This window comes from Aotus nancymaae, unplaced genomic scaffold (genome assembly GCF_030222135.1).
Source record: "Aotus nancymaae isolate 86718 unplaced genomic scaffold, 86718_ANA_hifiasm-v0.15.2.pri h1tg000022l_1, whole genome shotgun sequence".
NCBI classification, from domain to species: domain Eukaryota; kingdom Metazoa; phylum Chordata; class Mammalia; order Primates; family Aotidae; genus Aotus; species Aotus nancymaae.
The window spans coordinates 39338340-39356371 of record NW_026988435.1 but is presented as its reverse complement, the minus strand read 5'-3'; the positions used below and the strand labels follow the sequence as shown (position 1 = coordinate 39356371).

General features: G+C 47.5%; 1 protein-coding gene and 1 non-coding gene across 4 annotated transcripts in view; one reads left to right on the top strand and one right to left on the bottom strand.

The window, feature by feature from the left end:
- Positions 1-18032, bottom strand: part of DOP1B (DOP1 leucine zipper like protein B) — a 121737-nt gene that overhangs the window by 20793 nt on the left and 82912 nt on the right. For all 3 annotated transcript variants that reach the window (XR_010343932.1, XM_064380135.1, XM_064380136.1), the window contains 8 exons: positions 16311-17940; positions 15268-15379; positions 14354-14542; positions 10512-10634; positions 8969-9106; positions 2176-2231; positions 848-952; positions 684-750 (listed from right to left, as the gene is read on the bottom strand). Coding sequence is in view for 2 of the 3 variants with exons in the window: in XM_064380135.1 (XP_064236205.1) it covers positions 684-750; positions 848-952; positions 2176-2231; positions 8969-9106; positions 10512-10634; positions 14354-14542; positions 15268-15379; positions 16311-17940 (2420 nt within the window). In the remaining variant the exon portion in view is untranslated. The remainder of the gene's footprint in view (positions 1-683; positions 751-847; positions 953-2175; positions 2232-8968; positions 9107-10511; positions 10635-14353; positions 14543-15267; positions 15380-16310; positions 17941-18032) is intronic.
- On the top strand, positions 4108-4212 carry LOC135276434 (small nucleolar RNA U13). The gene has a single exon (XR_010343976.1). It is a non-coding gene; the product is annotated as a small nucleolar RNA U13 (small nucleolar RNA).

Sequence of the window (18032 nt, the reverse complement as noted above, 5' to 3'; positions counted from 1 at the left end):
CAAGAAGAGGTTGCAGTGAGCCAGGACAGTGCCACTGCACTCTAGCCTGGGTGACAGAGTGAGATTCTGTCCCGCCCAACCCCTCCAAATAAAAGGAAAAAAAAGAAATATCCATGTATGGAGATAAATTCCTTTATTTTTTGAGACAGGGTCTCCGTTTGTCGCCCAGGCGGAACAGCGCACTGCAGCCTCAGCCGCCCGAGTAGCTGGGATTATGGTACAGCTACCACACTAGGCTAATTTTTGCATTTTTAGAGATGAGGTCTCACTATATTGCCCAGACTGGGTCTCGAACTCCGAGCTTAAGCAATCTGCCCACCTCAGCCTCCCAGAGTGCTGGGATTACAAGTGTACACCACTGCGTCCGGAGGGAGATAGATTTCTTATTCCATTTATGTTTACAGTGAGATCCACATACATCTGCAGACAGTGCAAAGGGTGAGGGGCACAACTGTAAATCCCACAGTTGATTGCTCAAGCGTTACACGAGACCCTTCATCAGAACCTGGGCCCCGGGTCTGTCGGAATTCTCTAGAGACAGCGATAGCGAAAGTCAGACTTGCGAACAAGTGCAAAGCTAACCTCAGATTCTGCCCAACATCTCTTGCCTATCTGCTATCCCCTGAAGGAGGACAGGACTGCTGGGGTAGTATCATTTGGCTGAACCTCTTTCATATACAAACCTGCAGGTCTTTTTGATCCTTCTTGCTTTCCAGGTTGGGAGTTCTTGTTACAAAGTCATTCAGCATGCTGTTGAGAGACAATCAGCTTCAGATTAAAAACGCTGCAGAAATAAAATATGTGCCAAAAGAAAATATTACACAATGCCAATGTGGTGACATGATACCTGAGAAGCAGGAAATACCCAGGTGGCGCTAGATTCAACTGCACGGACTCCTTCAATACTCCCAACAGAGAGGGAAAGTTCTCTTGCAAGGCTGGTACTGGGAGCCTGTTTATTTTAAAAATAGGAAAAATAACCATGAGCAAGTCAAGATACATTTATTCATAAGCACATTTGAGATCCTGGCAGTTGGAAAGCAAAGGGTAAACAGCATACCTCACTGACCTTTTTCTTTTTTTAAAATTACAATGGGCCAGGCACGGTGGCTCACGCCTGTAATCCCAGCACTTTGGGAGGCCGAGGTGGGCAAATCATGAGGTCAGGAGTTCGAGACCAGCCTGGCCAACATAGTGAAACCTCATCTCTACTAAAAACACAAAAAATTAGCTGGGCGTGGTGGTGGGTGCCTGTAATCCCAGCTACTTGGGAGGCTGAGGCAGGGAAATTGCTTGAACCTGGGAGGTGGAGGTTGCAGTGAGCCGAGATCACGCCACTGCACTCTGGCCTGGGTGACAGTGCAAAACTCCATCTAAAAAAAAAAAATTACAATGTACCAGAAGCTAAACTTTGGTATTCTGGCAAGCACTTGAAGTTTGAGAACCTGAAATCCTGCTGCTCGCAGGTGAGATACTCCTGGTTTCCTTGTCCATAAAATAAAAGCTTTAAACTAGATGATCAACTTTGATCTCTCGGATCTTTCCTTTTTTTTTTTTTTTAAGACAGAGTCTTGCTCTGTTGCCCAGAATAGAGTGCAGTAGTGCAATCTTGGCTCACTGGATCCTCTGCCCCCCGGGTTCAAGTGATTCTTGTTCCTCAGCCTCTTGAGCTGGGACTATAGGCACGGGCCCCCACGCTCAGCTAATTTTTTATATTTTTAGTAGAGACGGGGTTTCACCATGTTGGCCAGGCTGGTCTCTAACTCCTGGCCTCAAGTGACCTGCCTGCCTCAGCTTCCCAAAGTGCTGGGATTGCAGGCATGAGCTACAGCGCCAGGCTCATTTCTCCTTTTTCTAGAAGAGGTTTTTAACACTTCCCCATCTGTGGTTTTTTTCTTTTTCTGTATTAATGCAAATCCAAGTATTTTAAAGTTTAAAAGGCCTCACATAAAGCTTTGTTCACATAAAGTGTTTGAGATACAGTGCACAGATTTTAAGACGTTAAATCTCTGGAGGAAAAGTATAGATCAACCGGGAAGAAATTATGACAACTTTAAAGTATTTTCTGAACTACGGCTCTCTAGTAGTCTAGAAATAAAACCAGAGATACTATGCATGGTCACTGCAATAGCATCTGTATTAAAGAAGTTTTTTGAGGACAGGGAACTGGATTACCTTTGGAGAAAAGCATAGCAAAATTGCAACACAGGAATGTCCACTAGGGGCGATTTCTGAAAATGAAAGTGAAACCAATTACTCCAAGTTGGGAAATAAGGCTAAAGAGAATTCAAATACAAAATGAAACAGATCTATAAACTAACAAAGCAAAGGTTTTTGTCTAAAGAATCTTACAGATGTAACAACAGACACTGTAATGTCCGTCATGTACAATTAAAACAAGTGTGTCCTACGAACCCCCAAATCATTTGTGTTCCCTTAGACTTCTATAGTGATCTCCCATCCTGTTTACCCACTTTACAGTCCAGGCACCAACAAGCATTCAGGAAAATGGGCATTGTCACTGAACTTCCCCTGAAACAGAAAGCTGGGGCCAATGTTGACTCCAATGAATGCATATGATTACCAAGAGACAAGAAAACAATCTAATTCTTCTTTTGCTTTTTTATTTTTATTTTTTAAAGACAGGGTTTCACCATGTTGATCAGGCTGATCTTGAACTCCTGACCTCAGGTGATCCGCCCGCCTCAGCCTCCCAAAGTGCTGAGATTACAGGTGTGATCCACTGCACCCGGCTTGCTTTTTTTTTTTTTTCTTCTTCTTCTTTCTTTGAGACAGAGTCTTGCTCTGTTGCCCAGGCTGGATTGCAGTGGCACAATCTCAGCTCACTGTAACCTCTGCCTCCCGGGTTCAAGAGATTCTCCTGCCTCAGCCTCCCAAGTAGAGCCACCGCACACGGTCAAAAAATTATAATTTAGGAGATTACTTCAAACCCAGCCCAGACAGCTTCCCCAAAAACCCTGTGGCTGGAACTACTTGGAAACAAGTTCCAAAACACGCATTTTCCTCCCTCTGTGCTTGTAAAAAGCTATTTGTAGCTATCAATGAATGAAACTAACCACAAAATGTAGTTTTGTTATTTGAACCACCAAAAATCAGTCAGCCAGATAAGATCCGGTTCCTTTTTAGCCCAGGAAAGACTAGAAATTGCAGGTATTTGTAGAAATTCAAGTAATGCGAAGGAAGCAAAACCTAAAGACACTCACTCTGGCTGTCATGGCCTCTGCAGAGCCGTCTTTGGAAGGACAGCTCCTCGAAGAACCCCGTGGCTCTACAGCAACCGAGCCTGCAGCACACAGACCACCCTGTGGAGCGCCATTCCCACTCCTCACATTTATGGACAAGAGTGAAAGGTGCCGGGCATGATGGCTTACGCATATAATCCTAGTACTTTGGGAAGCCAAGGTGGGTGGACCACCTGAGGTCAGGAGTTCAAGACCAGCCTGGCCAACATGGAGAAACTCCGTCTCTACTAAAAATACAAAAAGTTAGCCAGGCATGGTGGCGGGCAGCTTGTTATCCCAGCTACTCAAGAGACTGAGGCAGGAGAATTGCTTGAACCCGGGAGGCAGAGGTTGTAGTGAACCGAGGTCACGCCACTACACTACAGCCTGGGTGACAGAGTGAGACTCCATCTCCAAAAAAAAAAAAAAAAAGAGTGAAAGGCAACAGACAACCATACGTTCTTGGGAGACTGGGAGACCTGGGCCACATCCCCAAGAAACACTGTGGAAGTCATCGGGTCCTTTTACATTTGATACATTAAGCACTGAGCTAGCCTCATAACCTGGCCTGCAGTGTTGTTATTTTTTAGGATGGCTTCTCTTCTCTTCCCTCTTCCTTGCCAACCTAGAACGTAGGAGGACTGAGGGCAGGAACTGTTTTTTTTCACTATTTAGCCTCCATGACACCACTCAGTGCGCAGAGCACATTGTTGATAAACACTGGAATGAAGGAAGAGACCAGGACTGCAGGATAACTGGCTGGGTGACACCCAATGGCCAGGTCCTCAGGGCCTGGACATTCGTATATGGGGCTGCCCTGTGTCATGTGCGACGCTGAAAAAAATGGCTGAAAAAAAGTCTCCCGATCCTTCTGTAGTTCATGAGTGCAATGATGAGGTATTCACACGCATGTGTGAGATGTGCCACCCTCAAACCTTGTTAGAATGGTCGGCACATTATCCATCTGAAAAAAAAGTCTTTCTTTTGTTTAGAGACAGGGTCTCGCTCTGTACTGGAGTGCAGTGGCGTGATCTTGGCTCAATGCAGCCTCAACTTCCCTGGCTCAAGCAATTCTCCCCCTCAGCCTCCTGAGTAGCTGAGACTACAGGTGCATACCACTGTGCCTGGCTAATTTTTCTTTCTTTCTTTCTTTTTTAATAGAGTCAGGGTTTCACTTTCTTGCCCAGGCTGGTCTTGAACTTCTGGGCTCAAGCAATCCCTCTGCTTCAGCTTCCCAAAGTGTTGTGATTACAGGAGTGAGCCACCTTAACACTCTAAAATCATAGTATCTATCTATCTATCTGCCTACCTACTTACCTAATACCTACCTACCTACCTACCTAATATCAATGTACCCATCTATCTATCCATCTACCTACCTAATATCTATGTATCCATCTACCTACCTACCTACCTACCTATCTAATATCTCTATCTATCCATCCATCCATCATCCATCCATCCATCCTACCTATCTACCTATTTTTCTATGTGTTTTTGTCTGCAGTTCTTGGTTCATAACTCCTGCCCTCCTTTTTCCTGCCCTGAGGCAGGACTCTAATCTGACTATGGTTCATTAGACCCTCATTCTGGAGAGGGTCCTGTCCCGCTCCCTGGAGGAAGGAATGCTGCACAGACAGGCCAATAAGAATCTGAACAGGCAGGCCCTGCTGGGTTTTCCCAGTCACTGTACTAAGTATTAGATCACACTCTTTTTGTTAAATCACATTTCCACACGGTTGTCCATGCTTTAGTCATGCCCATCCAATGAAGTTTCCATAAAAGGCCCAAGAGGACTGGGTTTGATGAGCTTCCAGAGAGCAGAGCACATGAAGGTACTGTGCCCACAGAAGGCATGGAAACTCCACACTTTCCCCCCATACCTTGCCCTATGCACCCATCTGTATCCTTTGTAATAGCCTTTATAATAAGCCAGTAAACATGTTTCTGGAGTTCTTCGAGCTGCTCTAACAAATTCATTGACCCCAAAGTGGGAGTTCGTGGGAATTCCAATTTGAAGCTAGTTAGTTAAAAGTTCCAGAGGCCCAGATGTGTGACTGACTAGTGTCTGAAGTAAAGGGTGGTCTTGGGGACTGAGCTCTCACCCTGTGGGATCTGACACTATCTCCAAGCAGATAGGGTAGGAATTGAACTGGAGGACACCAAACTGGTGTCCACTGTAGAATCAATTGCTTGCTTATTGGTGGGGAGAAATCCCACATATTTGGGGCAAGAGAAGTCTTCTGTGTGGACTGTTATGTTGTTGAGTGAGGATACAGTTGAGTTTTTTTTCCCTCCAGATATAGAACTGTGTTAGTCCTCTTGTGACTGGCTTATTTTATTTCTTTTTTCTTTTTTGAGATGGAGTGTTGCTCTGTCATCAGGCTGGAGTGCAGTGGCACGGTCTCGGCTCACTGCAACCTCTGCCTCCCAGGTTCAAGTGATTCTCCTGCCTCAGACTCCCGAGTAGCTGGGACTACAGGAGCCTGCCACAATCCCTGGCAAATTTTTGTATTTTTAGTAGTGACTGGGTTTCACCATGTTGGCCAGGATGGTCTCGATCTTTTGACCTCATGGCCCGCCCGCCTTGGCTTTCCAAAGTGCTGGAATTACAGGAGTGAGCCACCGTGCCTGGCCAATGACTAGCTTATTTAATTTAACTTAATGTCTTCCAGGTTCATCCATGCTGAGGATCTGACATCCATGTTGTAGCATGTGTCGGAATTTCCTTCCTTTTAAAGCCGAGTACCAATGCACTGCACGCACAGATACATACAAGGACTACTTCTACCTTTTGGCTGTTGTGAATAACGCTGCTATGAACATTGATGCACAAATCTCTGTGCAAGTAAAGCTATATTTTTTAATAATCACTTTTTCCATTGCACTAATTTTTTTTTTTTTTTTTTTTTTGGACAGGGTCTCACTCTGTCACCCAGGCTGGAATGCAGTGGCTCGATCATAGCTCACTACGACCTTGAACTCCTGGGCTCAACTGATCCTCCTGCCTCAGCCTCCCAAATAGCTCGGACTACAGGTGTACACTACCATACCCAGCTAATTTTTTAATTTTTTGTAGGGATGGTTTCTCCCTATGTGGCCCAGGCTGGTCTCAAACTCCTAAAGTGCTAGGATTACAGGCATGAGCCACCATGCCCAGCCCCAATTTTCATTTAGATTATTCTTAAATCTTTGCTAACTGTATGATTTTAAATTATCTGACAGAAAGCAATTATTTCAAAATTGAAATAAATCCCTATTTTTTATTAAATTAATGAACTAAGAGGCAAACAGCTCCATTGCTCTCAATGATAAAGTCTGCTTTGGTAAAAACAAAAACAGAAGCCTAAGGGAATGCAAATATTACACCACACAGCCTGCCCTGTTTTATGTTTGTCTGTTTGTTTGTTCGTTTGAGATAGGGTCTTGCTCTGTCACCAAGGCTGGAGTGCAATGGCCTGATCTCAGCTCATTGCAACCTCCGCCTGCCAGGTTCAAGCAATTCTCCTGCTGCAGCCTCCTGAGTAGCTGGGATTATATGCGTGAGCCAACACAGTTGGCTAATTTTTTAATATTTTAGTAGAGACAGGGTTTTCACCATGTTGGCCAGGCTGGTCTCGAACTCCTGACCTTGTGATCCACTGGCCTCGGCCTCCCAAAGTGCTGGGATTACAGGCATGAGCTACCGAGCCTGGCCACCTGCCCTGTTTTAAATCCACTGTGTATAATTGAAGAAGCTCTCTAGATGACATGGGTCCTCCAGGCTGCTGTGAAGAAATTGAGCAGAAAAACTACAAGGAGCTTCTCGGTTCAATGACATCACCCGGAGGCTTTTGTTTCACAGCAGCCAGATGAAATCTCCTCTTTCTCAGAACGTCTATGAGTTACATTCTCTGACACTTATATTTTACTTTTATAAAAAATTATGCGGCCAGGCATAGTGGCTCTCGCCTGTAATCCCAGCACTTTGGAAGGCCAAGGGGGAGGGATGCTTGAGCCTAGAGGTTCCAGACCAGCCTGGGCAACACGGCAAACCCTGTCACTACAAAAACTATAAAAATTAGCCAGGTGTAGTGGTATGCACCTGTGGTCTCAGCTACTTGGGAAGATCATTTGAGCCAGGAGAGGTCAAGGCCGCAGTGAGCTGTGATTGAGCCACTGCACTACAGCCTGGGTGACAGTGAGATCCTGTCTAAAAAAAAAAAAAGTTAAAAAAAATTATGCAAATTTTGGCCAGGCATGGTGGCTCACGCCTGTAATCCCAGCACTTTGGGAGGCCAAGGCGGGTGGAGTTCGAGACGAGTCTGGCCAACATAGCAAAACCCTGTCTCTAGTAAAAAAAAAAAAACAAAAATTAGCCAGCCCTGGTGGTGCATGCCTGTAATCCCAGCTACTCGGGAAGCTGAGATGCGAGAATCACTTGAACTTGAGGGGTGGGTAGGCTGAGATTGTGCCACTGCACTCCAGCCTGGACGACAAAGTGAGACTCCGTCTCGAAAAACAAAACAAAACAAAAATTAGCCAGGTATGGGGGCATGTACCTGTAGTCCCAGCTACTCGGGAGGCTGAGGCACAAGAATCACTTGAGCCCAGAAGGTGGAGATTGCAGTGAGCTGAGATCGCACCACTGCACTCCAGCCTGGGTGACAGAGTGAGGCTCTGTCTCAAAAAAAAGAAGGAAAGAAAAAATTATGCAAATTTTAATTTGTCCTTGACAAAGCCTCTCTCCTTGAGCTGACTCTAGCTAGACTCCTCTGAGCCCTCTGCTTGACTAATGGTTCTGTCCACCCCAACAACAAAGGACTTGAGCATACAACTTAGCATGGATCCCTAGATGGGGACACCGGTCTTCTTCAAGCACCTGCCCGAGAAACCCCAAAGTTGCCAAAGAATTTAGTGTGTTCCTGCCAACATCTGTAGAGAGGCCCCTGACTCCATTTTTTAGAGCATTTTTAAAAAAGTTTACAATGACAAATACTTCCTCTGTCCCTGTGAGATGTCTATGTGTCTCCTACAACCTAGGAATGTGTTTCTCAAGGACCTGGGAGCCATCCCTTTGAAACAGAATCATTGAGACAGAGCCTGTATCTTGAGGCCTCTGTAGGAGGGTAGGAGTCTCGTTTGGATAAGCCCGTGAGCAAACCCAGGTGGCCTAATCACATCTATGGACTGACCGGCCTCCCTACCTGCTCTTTTGTAATTTTCTACTTCTCCAACTCTCTTTACACCCCTGGTCCTTCCTCCTCTCTCCTCCCTTCCCAGTCACCTCCACACAAATCTAAACAGAACCCAGCACCTTCCCTGACTGCAGTGGTTACCCGATCACATCTGTCTTTACCATCTTTCACTAGAGTCTGGTTTTCTTTATCTCTGACATCTTTAGGGCTACAAGTTCCTTGAGGCAGGTGCCATTTCCTCTTTCTACAGATTTTATTTCACTTAATGCCCAGAAGGCGCTAACCCTCATACCAGGCAGTGTCCCCAGCAGCAGGGTACAAGGATGAGAGCCCATGACCCCAGGAGGTTCCCACCTTAAGAAAGGAGCACCAAAGCTTCATCGGTCTCCCACAAAGCACAGCAAACAGCACCTCCACTTCACTCCTCAAGCATTCCTCCTCATTCTCGTTACCTATCTTTCCCTCCCAAACATGATTTATAAGGAAGTAGTTATGACGACTGCTACCCACCCATCTGCAGAAGCCCAGAGGCTTCCCCAGGCCCCTCACCTCGTCACCCCCTTTGACTTGGGGTGGCCTCTTCACCACCTCCTTCACCAGGTGCAGCAAGGTGTCAGTCTGCAGGGTGCTGAGTGCACAAACCAAGTCGACAAGGGTTAGCTGGGAGGCACTCGCCGCTGGGATAATCTGCCAAGGAAAAAAGAATTCCTTGAAAGCTTATAGAGAGTAAAATAAGGATGATCCACAAAAAGTATTCTATAGTAGTCGTCCTGGAAAAATCAATCTGTTTTAATATCTTTTTCTTTTCTTTTTTGAGACAGAGTCTTGCACGCTAGAGTGCAGTGGCTCGATCTTGGCTCACTGCAATCTCCGCCTCCCTGGTTCAAGCGATTCTCCTGCCTCAGCCTCCCCAGTAGCTGGGACTACAGATGCCCGACACCGCGCCTGGCTAATTTTTGTATTTTTAGTAGAGATAGGGTTTCGCCATGTTGGCCAGGCTGGTTTCAAACTCCTGACCTCAGGTCATCTGCCTGCCTTGGCCTCCCAAAGTCCTGGGATTATAGGCCTGAGCCACCGAGGCTGGCCTGTTTTAATCTCTTAAACAAACATTTCCTATTGAACCGAGTAAAGGACTTCACCCATGGGAACAACATAATTTGATACAAATTAGGAATACAAGGTGCAGTCCATGATGGGGCCGTAATATTGGTATGTTTGAATTTAGTAGGAAGCATTTTTGAAACATATATACTAAATTTGAAAGAAACAGGTTGGCATCAAGAGATGGAATAAAAAATACAAAGACAGGAAGAAAAAACAGATAAACCAGGTTCCCATTTGCCGGCCCTGGAAAGAAAACCTTGGTATGGGAGGTGTATTTTTGATAACAGAAGTCTGCATAGCTTGGTCACGGGCATTTGGAGGAAAAACAACTAGCGCCAGGTTCATCACCAGGGAAGGAGCCCACAGGCACTCAGGAGGGTGGTCTGGGATACCCATCACTGCTCTTCCTCAAGAACAGGCGCCACACCAGCCACAGAGGCTGAGCACTGGGGGAGTGTCCAGGGGGTGCAGCGGCAGACCCTCTGAGCAGGGGATGCGGTGGGGGTAGGAGGGAACAAAGGAAGAGGACTGAGGCTGAAAAACGTAAGCCAGGCTGGGTGTGGTGGCTCACATCTGTAATCCCAGCACTTTGGGAGGCTGAGGTGGGCAAATCGCCTGAGGTCAGGAGTTCAAGACCAGCCTGGCCAACATGGCAAAACCCTGTCGCTACTAAAAAATACAAAAATTAGCTAGGCGTGCTGGTGGGCACCTGTAATTTCAGTTACTTGGGAGGCTGAGGCAGGAGAACTGCTTGAATCCAGGAGGTGGAGGTTGCAGTGAGCCAAGATCCCACCACTGCACTCCAGCATGGGCAACAAGAGAGAGACTCCATCGCGAAATAAATAAATAAATGAGAAAATAAAAAATAAGATAAAATGATGAAATCAACTCAATAGTCTCCCATGCTGGCCTCCAATGTCACCACTGATTCCGCAGTATTTCTTTGTCACAGTAAATTTAACTAACCCTTTCACTTTTTAAACCTTACCTTCGTCTTGCTGTGACGCTGGGCTTTCTTTCTGCTCCACACTGCCGCAACAGCCGCTGTCAACTGAACCCCAAGATGGGCCGTCAAGGGGTTTAAGAAGTCTAAAATTTTTTGTCTTATGGTCTGGAAAACAGAAAAAAAAAGTTACTGCAGAGTAATATTGGGGCTGTGGCATCATATACACTTAACCACCACCCGCTGTCCACACCGAGAGCTCGGATCCTGCCATGTTAGTGCCCAGAGGCACTTCCCTGACGGGTGGATCCTAGCAAAGGGAGGAGTCAGAGACCTTCCCTGAAGGAGCTGGATGTGTGATGGTGGCGTGCCATGCTGGGGGTAAGGTGCAGTGGCCACGGTGGAGAGACGGATGGCCGGCTGGATTGACCAGGAGCCTCTCAGGATCGCTGCTGTGAGCACAGCAGGGTTTTGCAGGACGCCAGGTGAGGCGTTGCAGCACTGCTTCCTTCTGAAAATCCCACAGCCTCAGCTTGTCTCCGTCAGCAGCAGAAGCGCTTATATTCACCAGGAAAGCTGTTGTTCAATTTCCAGAAACAAGCACCATTTAACTCATTTTTTTTTTTTGAGAGAGAGTCTCTCTCTGTTTCCCAGGCTGGAGTGCAGTGGCGTGATCTCAGCTCACTGCAACCTCTGTCCCGGGTTCAAGCGATTCTCCTGCCTCAGTCTCCTGAATAGCTGGGATTACAGGCGCCTGCCACCATGTCCGGCTAATTTTGTATTTTTAGTAGAGATGGGGCTTCACCATGTTGGCCAGGATGGTCTCGAACTCCTGACCTCAGGTGATCCACCCGCCTCAGCCTCCCAAAGTGCTGGGATTACAGGCATGAGGCACCACACCGGCCCATTTAACTCATTTTTACTACTCCTCTCACTTTTTAAACCTTACCTTTGTAAGGTTCATATCAATTTAATTAAACCTATAACATAGTCCTGATGTCACTCATCACCCTCTGTTTTGCACTCATGAATTTCTCTCTGTCCCTGCCACATTCCTCGTTCTGTAAACCCTACTGCTCTCCCAGCCCGAAATGCCCACCCTAGTTAAATCCTCTCCACCTGGGGCCTCAGCTAAGCCACGCTGCCTCAGGACCCCCGGAGCTGGCCAGGGCTCCTGTTCACACACTCTCAGGAAAGCCTACCTTTCTCTGAAGCACTGCTCACATCATTATTACACTACCAATTAATGCCTGTCTCTGCACAGGGCAGGGACTTCATCTCTCTTGTCCACTGGTACCTCAGGAGAACCTGGTGCTTGGCAGCAGGCACAAAACATCTGTCGAACGAATGGATTTACCCAGAGCTTCCTGTGTCCTCAACTGCCCATGTTTATTTCACATTAGATACAACTGAGCCAGCATGGAGCTGTCCCCTTCTTCCCACCATGGTTTCTGCTCTAGAGGGACTAACAAGGGGTGTGTGTGGGGGGAGTGTCCTGCTTCTCGGGGCCCTGGGTGCCTCAGGAGAGCCAGGAGTTAAGTGCCTAATGAGCATCAGCCTTTATCATAATTACTCTTTCCATCAACCTGTGAGGATAGGATGCTAGCCACAACCTGGTTTAACAGACAAGGAAATGAAGGCTCAGAGAGGCTGAGGGCTACAGGAACCTGCTCTAAAAAAGGTTTAGAAAATCTTTTTTTCTGAGTGAGAAAAATGGTTTTCTAAATCTTTTTAAGAGCAGGTTCTTGGCCAGGAGTAGTGGCTCACGTCTATAATCCCAGCACTTTGGAAGGTCAAGGCAGGTGGATCACCTGAGGTCGGGAGTTTGAGACCAGCCTGGTAAACATGGTGAAACCCCATCTCTACTAAAAATACAAAAATTAGCTGGCCGTGGTGACGCATGCCTGTAATCCCAGCTACTCGGGAGGCTGAGGCAGAAGAATTGCTTGAACCCGGAAGGCAGAGATTGCAGTGAGTGGAGATCGCACCATTGCACTCCAGACTGGGTGAAAGAGTGAGATTCCACCTCAAAAAAAAAGAAGAAGCAGGTTCTTGTACAAGCTTGAAATACAGAATTCCCTTCTAGGGCACTCTTGGAATCGACAGAATGTCTGGAGACCACCTGTGCACTGTGGTACCTAAATGCAGGATGGCAAGGCTCATCCCTGAGGCCACAGCTGGCACCTGGGGGCACTCAACTGATGTCAGACATGGCAGATAATTCTGAGATGCCACACACTGTAACGCAGATGGTGAGAGACTGAGTCCTGCACCTACAAGCCTTCCGAGGCTGACCCTGAAAACCGAAGAAGACTAAACGATAATATAAATATTTATGGTTGTGCGTTTCTGGCTTAAGAACTCAAAGGCACCCTGACATTCCACTCTGATAGGCCATGTTTGACAGGCACCACTAAGAGCAGAACAGAGATGAGCTGTCTAGCAGAAATGCTTTAGAGACTCGAGACTTGGGTCTCTAAAGCATTTAGAGGTGATGCCCTAGGTACCCCCGCCTTGAACCTCTAGAGACATTCATTCATTAATTCATTCATCCATTTATTTATTTGAGACAGGGTTTCACTCTGTCACCCAGGCTGCAGTGCACTGGCGCAATCTCAGCTCACTTCAACCTCCACCTCCTGAGCTCATGCAATACTCTGGCAGTGGCCTCCTGAGTAGCTGGGACTACAGGCACCTGGCACCATACCTGGTTAATTTTTGTATTTTTTGTAGAGATGAGGTTTTGCCATGTTGGCCAGGCTGGTCTTGAACTCCTGAGTTTAAGAAATCCACTGATCTTGGCCTCGGAAAGTGCTAGGATTACAAGCATGAGCCACCTTGCCCAGCTATGGAGACTTTATTTTTTTATATATATTTTTTGAGATGGAGTCTTGCTCTGTTGCCCAGGCTGGAGTATAGCGGCTCGATCTTGGCTCACTGCAACCTCTGCCTCCCAGGTTCCAGTGACTCTCCTACCTCAGCCTCCTAAGTAGTTGGGATTACAGGCGTGTGCCACCACGCCCAGCTAATATTTGTATTTTTAGTAGAGATGGGTGTTGGGAAACACTGCAAAGGAGGAAGGAGTTACAGATGCCTACATAAACTGGTTATGAGTAACACGTAAACAAGGAACAACAAACTGTGGAAGGCCGCAGGAGGCCTCTGAAGAGGAAGGCCTCTCCATGCCTCATGGTCCAGTGCAGGGTGACCTCGGCTCTGTTACCATAAACATTGTGCTCAAGGACCTAAAACCCCTTCACAGCACTATGACGTGGCCAGACTTGCAGGCTCCTTGTAAGGCCCGTGTTCCATCAGCTGCACATAGATAATAGGCTAAAGATAACCACATGTTCTTGTTTTGTGAAACTCCCAAACCGCCACTGTTATCAATCCTTAGAATGATACACCAGTTCTGGCTCACTGATTCACTTCCGGCTCACTGATTCACTCTACCATCAGTCCACCCCTACCCTATAGATCAAAGTGATTGTAATCAATAAATAGTGGGGACAATCAGAGCTCAGGGCCTTCACTGTCTCCTCCAGAGTAATAAAGTGATGGCCCCCTGGTCCCACTTTCTCTCTTAATCTTTTTCTCATTCCTTGGTCACCACGGAACTCGGGATACCCACGGGTGATATAGAGCTGGCTCCCTACATTCTGGTGCCCAATGTGGGACTCACGGATCCCTACATTCTGGCGCACGAACGTGTGGAGCTCATGGATTCCCTACAGACGGGGTTTCACATGTTGGCCAAGCTGGTCTTGAACTCCTGACCTCAGTCTTGAGCACATCTGTTTATTATGTACACTTTCCTACACTTAATTATTTTGGGTGGAACGAGACAAGACCAAGTAAATGACAGAACTACAGAGACGTCCTCTTACTTTGGTGGTTTTAAAGTAAACGGAAGAGGATCCTTTTGTGGTCCCTAGGAGATCGACAGGTCTCTTTTGAGTCTCCTCCTTCCTGAGAACGTTCCAGAGAAGGGCCATGGTGTTAACAGTTCGAGGCAGCTCTTCCAAAATGGCATTTCTGGCATTTCTCAAGTTGGTAGGATCACCTACAGCAGTGGTCTAACAATTAAAATGAACACAAAAATTAAAATGGCTGTGTCTGTGGAAAGGTTTTTCTTCCTACGAGGGCAGCAGTGCTGGTGGGATTCAGTCTGGGCTGTTGGGCTGTCTTCTAAGCAACTTGCACAGGTGGTGGTCTGGAAGCAATATGCGTCCCTGTGCGTTTCAACCCATGGCCCTCTGCCACAGAGACAGCTGTGAGTGTGATGTTCCAAACGACAAACTTTTCAAACATTCATGCAAAGTGTTAGATGTGTTCTAAGACTTAATCCCAGACAGGGTAGAATAACCAACAGCTAAAATGCCTGCCAACTCAGATGTCATGAACACCATGAGAGCAAGTAAAAAATACGTGGAAAAAGAGGACTATAAGCCTAAAATCAAATGAGTGGCTTTATGTGTTATCTCATAGGCTACTGATGGATCAATGGGCAAACGGCAAGCACAGGGAGTGTCAGTGCGAAGAAAACCACGTTCGCAAGGCTAACAGACACACGACTTATACACATGCATTTGCGTTAATTATATGCATGCATTTGCAGACACATTTGCACATGCACTGGCATTGCTAACCTTATATAATATTTACATACACATGTGCATCACTTCCACATGCATATTAGGTACATACACTGCATACATACATTACTTATTTGAAACAGTCATAGCTCAAAGACAAAACAATACATGAAAATTGTCTTGAACTCAGGAAAAAAAAAATTTACCTTTTTGTTTTGGTTGGCTTGTTCCAAAAGACAAAAATGACTAATGGTCGTTAGACCTTCTAGAAGGGTTAGTGGATAATCTGGAGAAATGTTTTCCCTCTTAGAGGTTGTGCTGCAGCGAAGAAGAGAGAAACTGGTTTGAGAATATTTAAAGAATGAAGCCATAAAGGCTTCTAATTCTACATATAAACACAGGAACTAGAGAGAGACTCCCATCTCAAATAAGCTGGAGCTCTCATCACGGAATATCATAATAAAGTTAACCATCCTTTGTGTGATTTTACATCCATACAGTCAACTTGGAGAAATGGTTTCAATGTTTTAGAATTTCTGTGAAGATGATTTGCATTTTTATTTCTGTTTTGCAAAAACAGTAGAGTAACTGACATGCCCTGCTAGGCTGAGCTATACTGGGTCCCTGTGTGGCTACTCCGGAGACTGAGGCAGGAGAATTGCTTGAACTAGGACCCGAGATGTGGAGCTTGCAGTGAGCCGAGATCAGGCCACTGCACTCCACCCTGGGCTACGGAGCGAGACTCCTTCTCAAAATAAATAAATAAAAATAAGAAATAAATAAAGGATCAGGGCCGGGCATGGTGACTCATGCCTGTAATCCCAGCACTTTGGGAGGCCGAGATGGGAGGATCACTTAAGGTCAGGAGTTCAAGACCAGCCTGGGCAACATGGTGAAACCCCATCTCTACTAAAATACAAAAAATTAGCCAGGCGTGGTGTGGCGGGTGCCTATAATCCCAGCTACTTGGGAGGCTGAGACAGGAGAATCGCTTGAACCCTGGAGGCAGAGGCTGCAGTGAGCCAAGATCATGCCACTGCACTCCAGCCTGGGTGACAGAGCAAGACTCTGTCTCAAAAAATAAAATAAAGGATCAGAACATTCAGTTGCTTGTTAACCCTCTTGACAATGCTAAATAGGCTTCTCACTGGGATGAAATTATCCTCCAACTGACATCCATGGCAAAACAGCCATTCTTTATAAAAACCATCACTAATGGAACAAAGATGTCACAAGGAGCACAACGCACCTGACAGAGAGCTTCACAGATTCGCTTTCATACTGCTTGACCAGGTCATCCAAGTTTTTGCAAATCTGAACAACAAATGGTGTCACCGTCCAGCCCAGGGACTTTCCAAAGTAGGGCAAGGAATGCGTGACCAAGCTCACCCAGGCCGGATGCATGCCATAGCCGTAGGCGGGCTGCAGACCTCTCACCACCGCGGAGACCAGCAGCCCCTGGGAGGTGAGGGGGTGGGGCTGCACGTACTGCAGGGCGCTGATGGCCTGCTGGAAGTTCAGGGCTCTCTGCCACTCCCGGGACAGGTCGGGCTGGTTTTCCACCTCCTCGTGGGCCCGACCCAGGTGGTGCTCCAAGACAATCAGCACCTGCAGCAGCTTCAGCAGCTCGATCTGCAGCGGGTGCTCACTCCAGATCTGGTCCTGCCCCAAGTTGATGAGATTCTCCTCAAAGAGGCTGTCCCCTGGCGGGGCCCTGCCGTGGTTGGCGGTGGCCAGCCCGTAGCGTTTCTGGCTCGTGTACATGGATGCCGACAGCGAGAGCAGGACAAACTCCTGAACCTTGCACCTCTGCAGCAAGTTGTGGATGAACTCCACATTCTTCCCTTCAGAAGACTTGGCCACAGAGACCAGCTGTGTCATTATCCTGATCAAAACCTCGACACTTTTGACCTGCACATCCCGATTGCCGAGAATGTCTCGGTGTGAGACCTTCAAATAGCAAGGGTAGTAGGAGCGCAGGAAGCTCAGACAGAGGTAGGTGAGCAGCTCCAGGAGCAGAGAGTGGGGACATACGTTGGGGGCCTGGGTCTGGAGCTTTCCATAGAAACTCTGGCCAATGAGGGCCTCCTGGTGGCGAGCGAGGAGGTTGGAGATGAGGTTGAGGTGTGCGGTGGAGCTGGTGTCCATGCTAGTCCTGGAAACGGCCTCGATGAACTCCTTAGGGTTGGTTTTGAGCACGGCCTCCAGCACCGAGAAGGCGTAAAGGACCCGCCGAGAGTCGTAGGGCTGCAGGTAGAGCAGGATGTGCTTGAACAAGGCCTCGACGGCCTCCTGCCTTTCCCGCTGCTGCTTCAGCAGCCTGGAGGTGGTGAGGGCCTGGAGCTCCAAGTCAGCCTCCTCATCGCTGGAGAATGACTCGGAAGCCTGCGTCTTGTCCGAGTCCACCCGTACCAGGCTTAACTTGGCCCCAGCCTTGAAGCTTTCGGACTGGAAGGCCGCCAGCAGGGCTGAGCGCTTGGGGTACCCCCTGCCCCCCACGGGGATGGGCGCACAGCAGTTCTCTTCGTTGCTCAGCTCCTGCGGGTCGTGGGAAGGGGAGGAGAAAGAAGATGTGTTCTCGCTGTCTGTGTGGCCGGAGCTCGTGTCTGCGGATTCAGTGTGCTCGCTGCTATCTGGGGCGCTGGGGGCTGTCCTGTCTGGAAGGTCCACATAGTAGGGCAGCTCGTCCTCACTCAGCTCGCCTCGCAGTGGGGCCTTCTCAGGCTCCTTCTCCACCTCGGCCCAAATGGCTTCACGGTCGACTGTGGTGAACTGGCTCAGAGGCAGGTGCTCTTCAGAGCTGCTCTCCTGAGGCTCGGGCACCGCACATGCCTCCTTGAAAGAGGTTTTCTTCCTGTTAAACCAACGGTGCAAGTCATCTGAAAATTACAAGATGACAAACGACTTTAGAACAGAAGGGTCGGCTATGATACCTTACCTGTAGGGCAATCTTTGTCTTAAAGGCAGACAG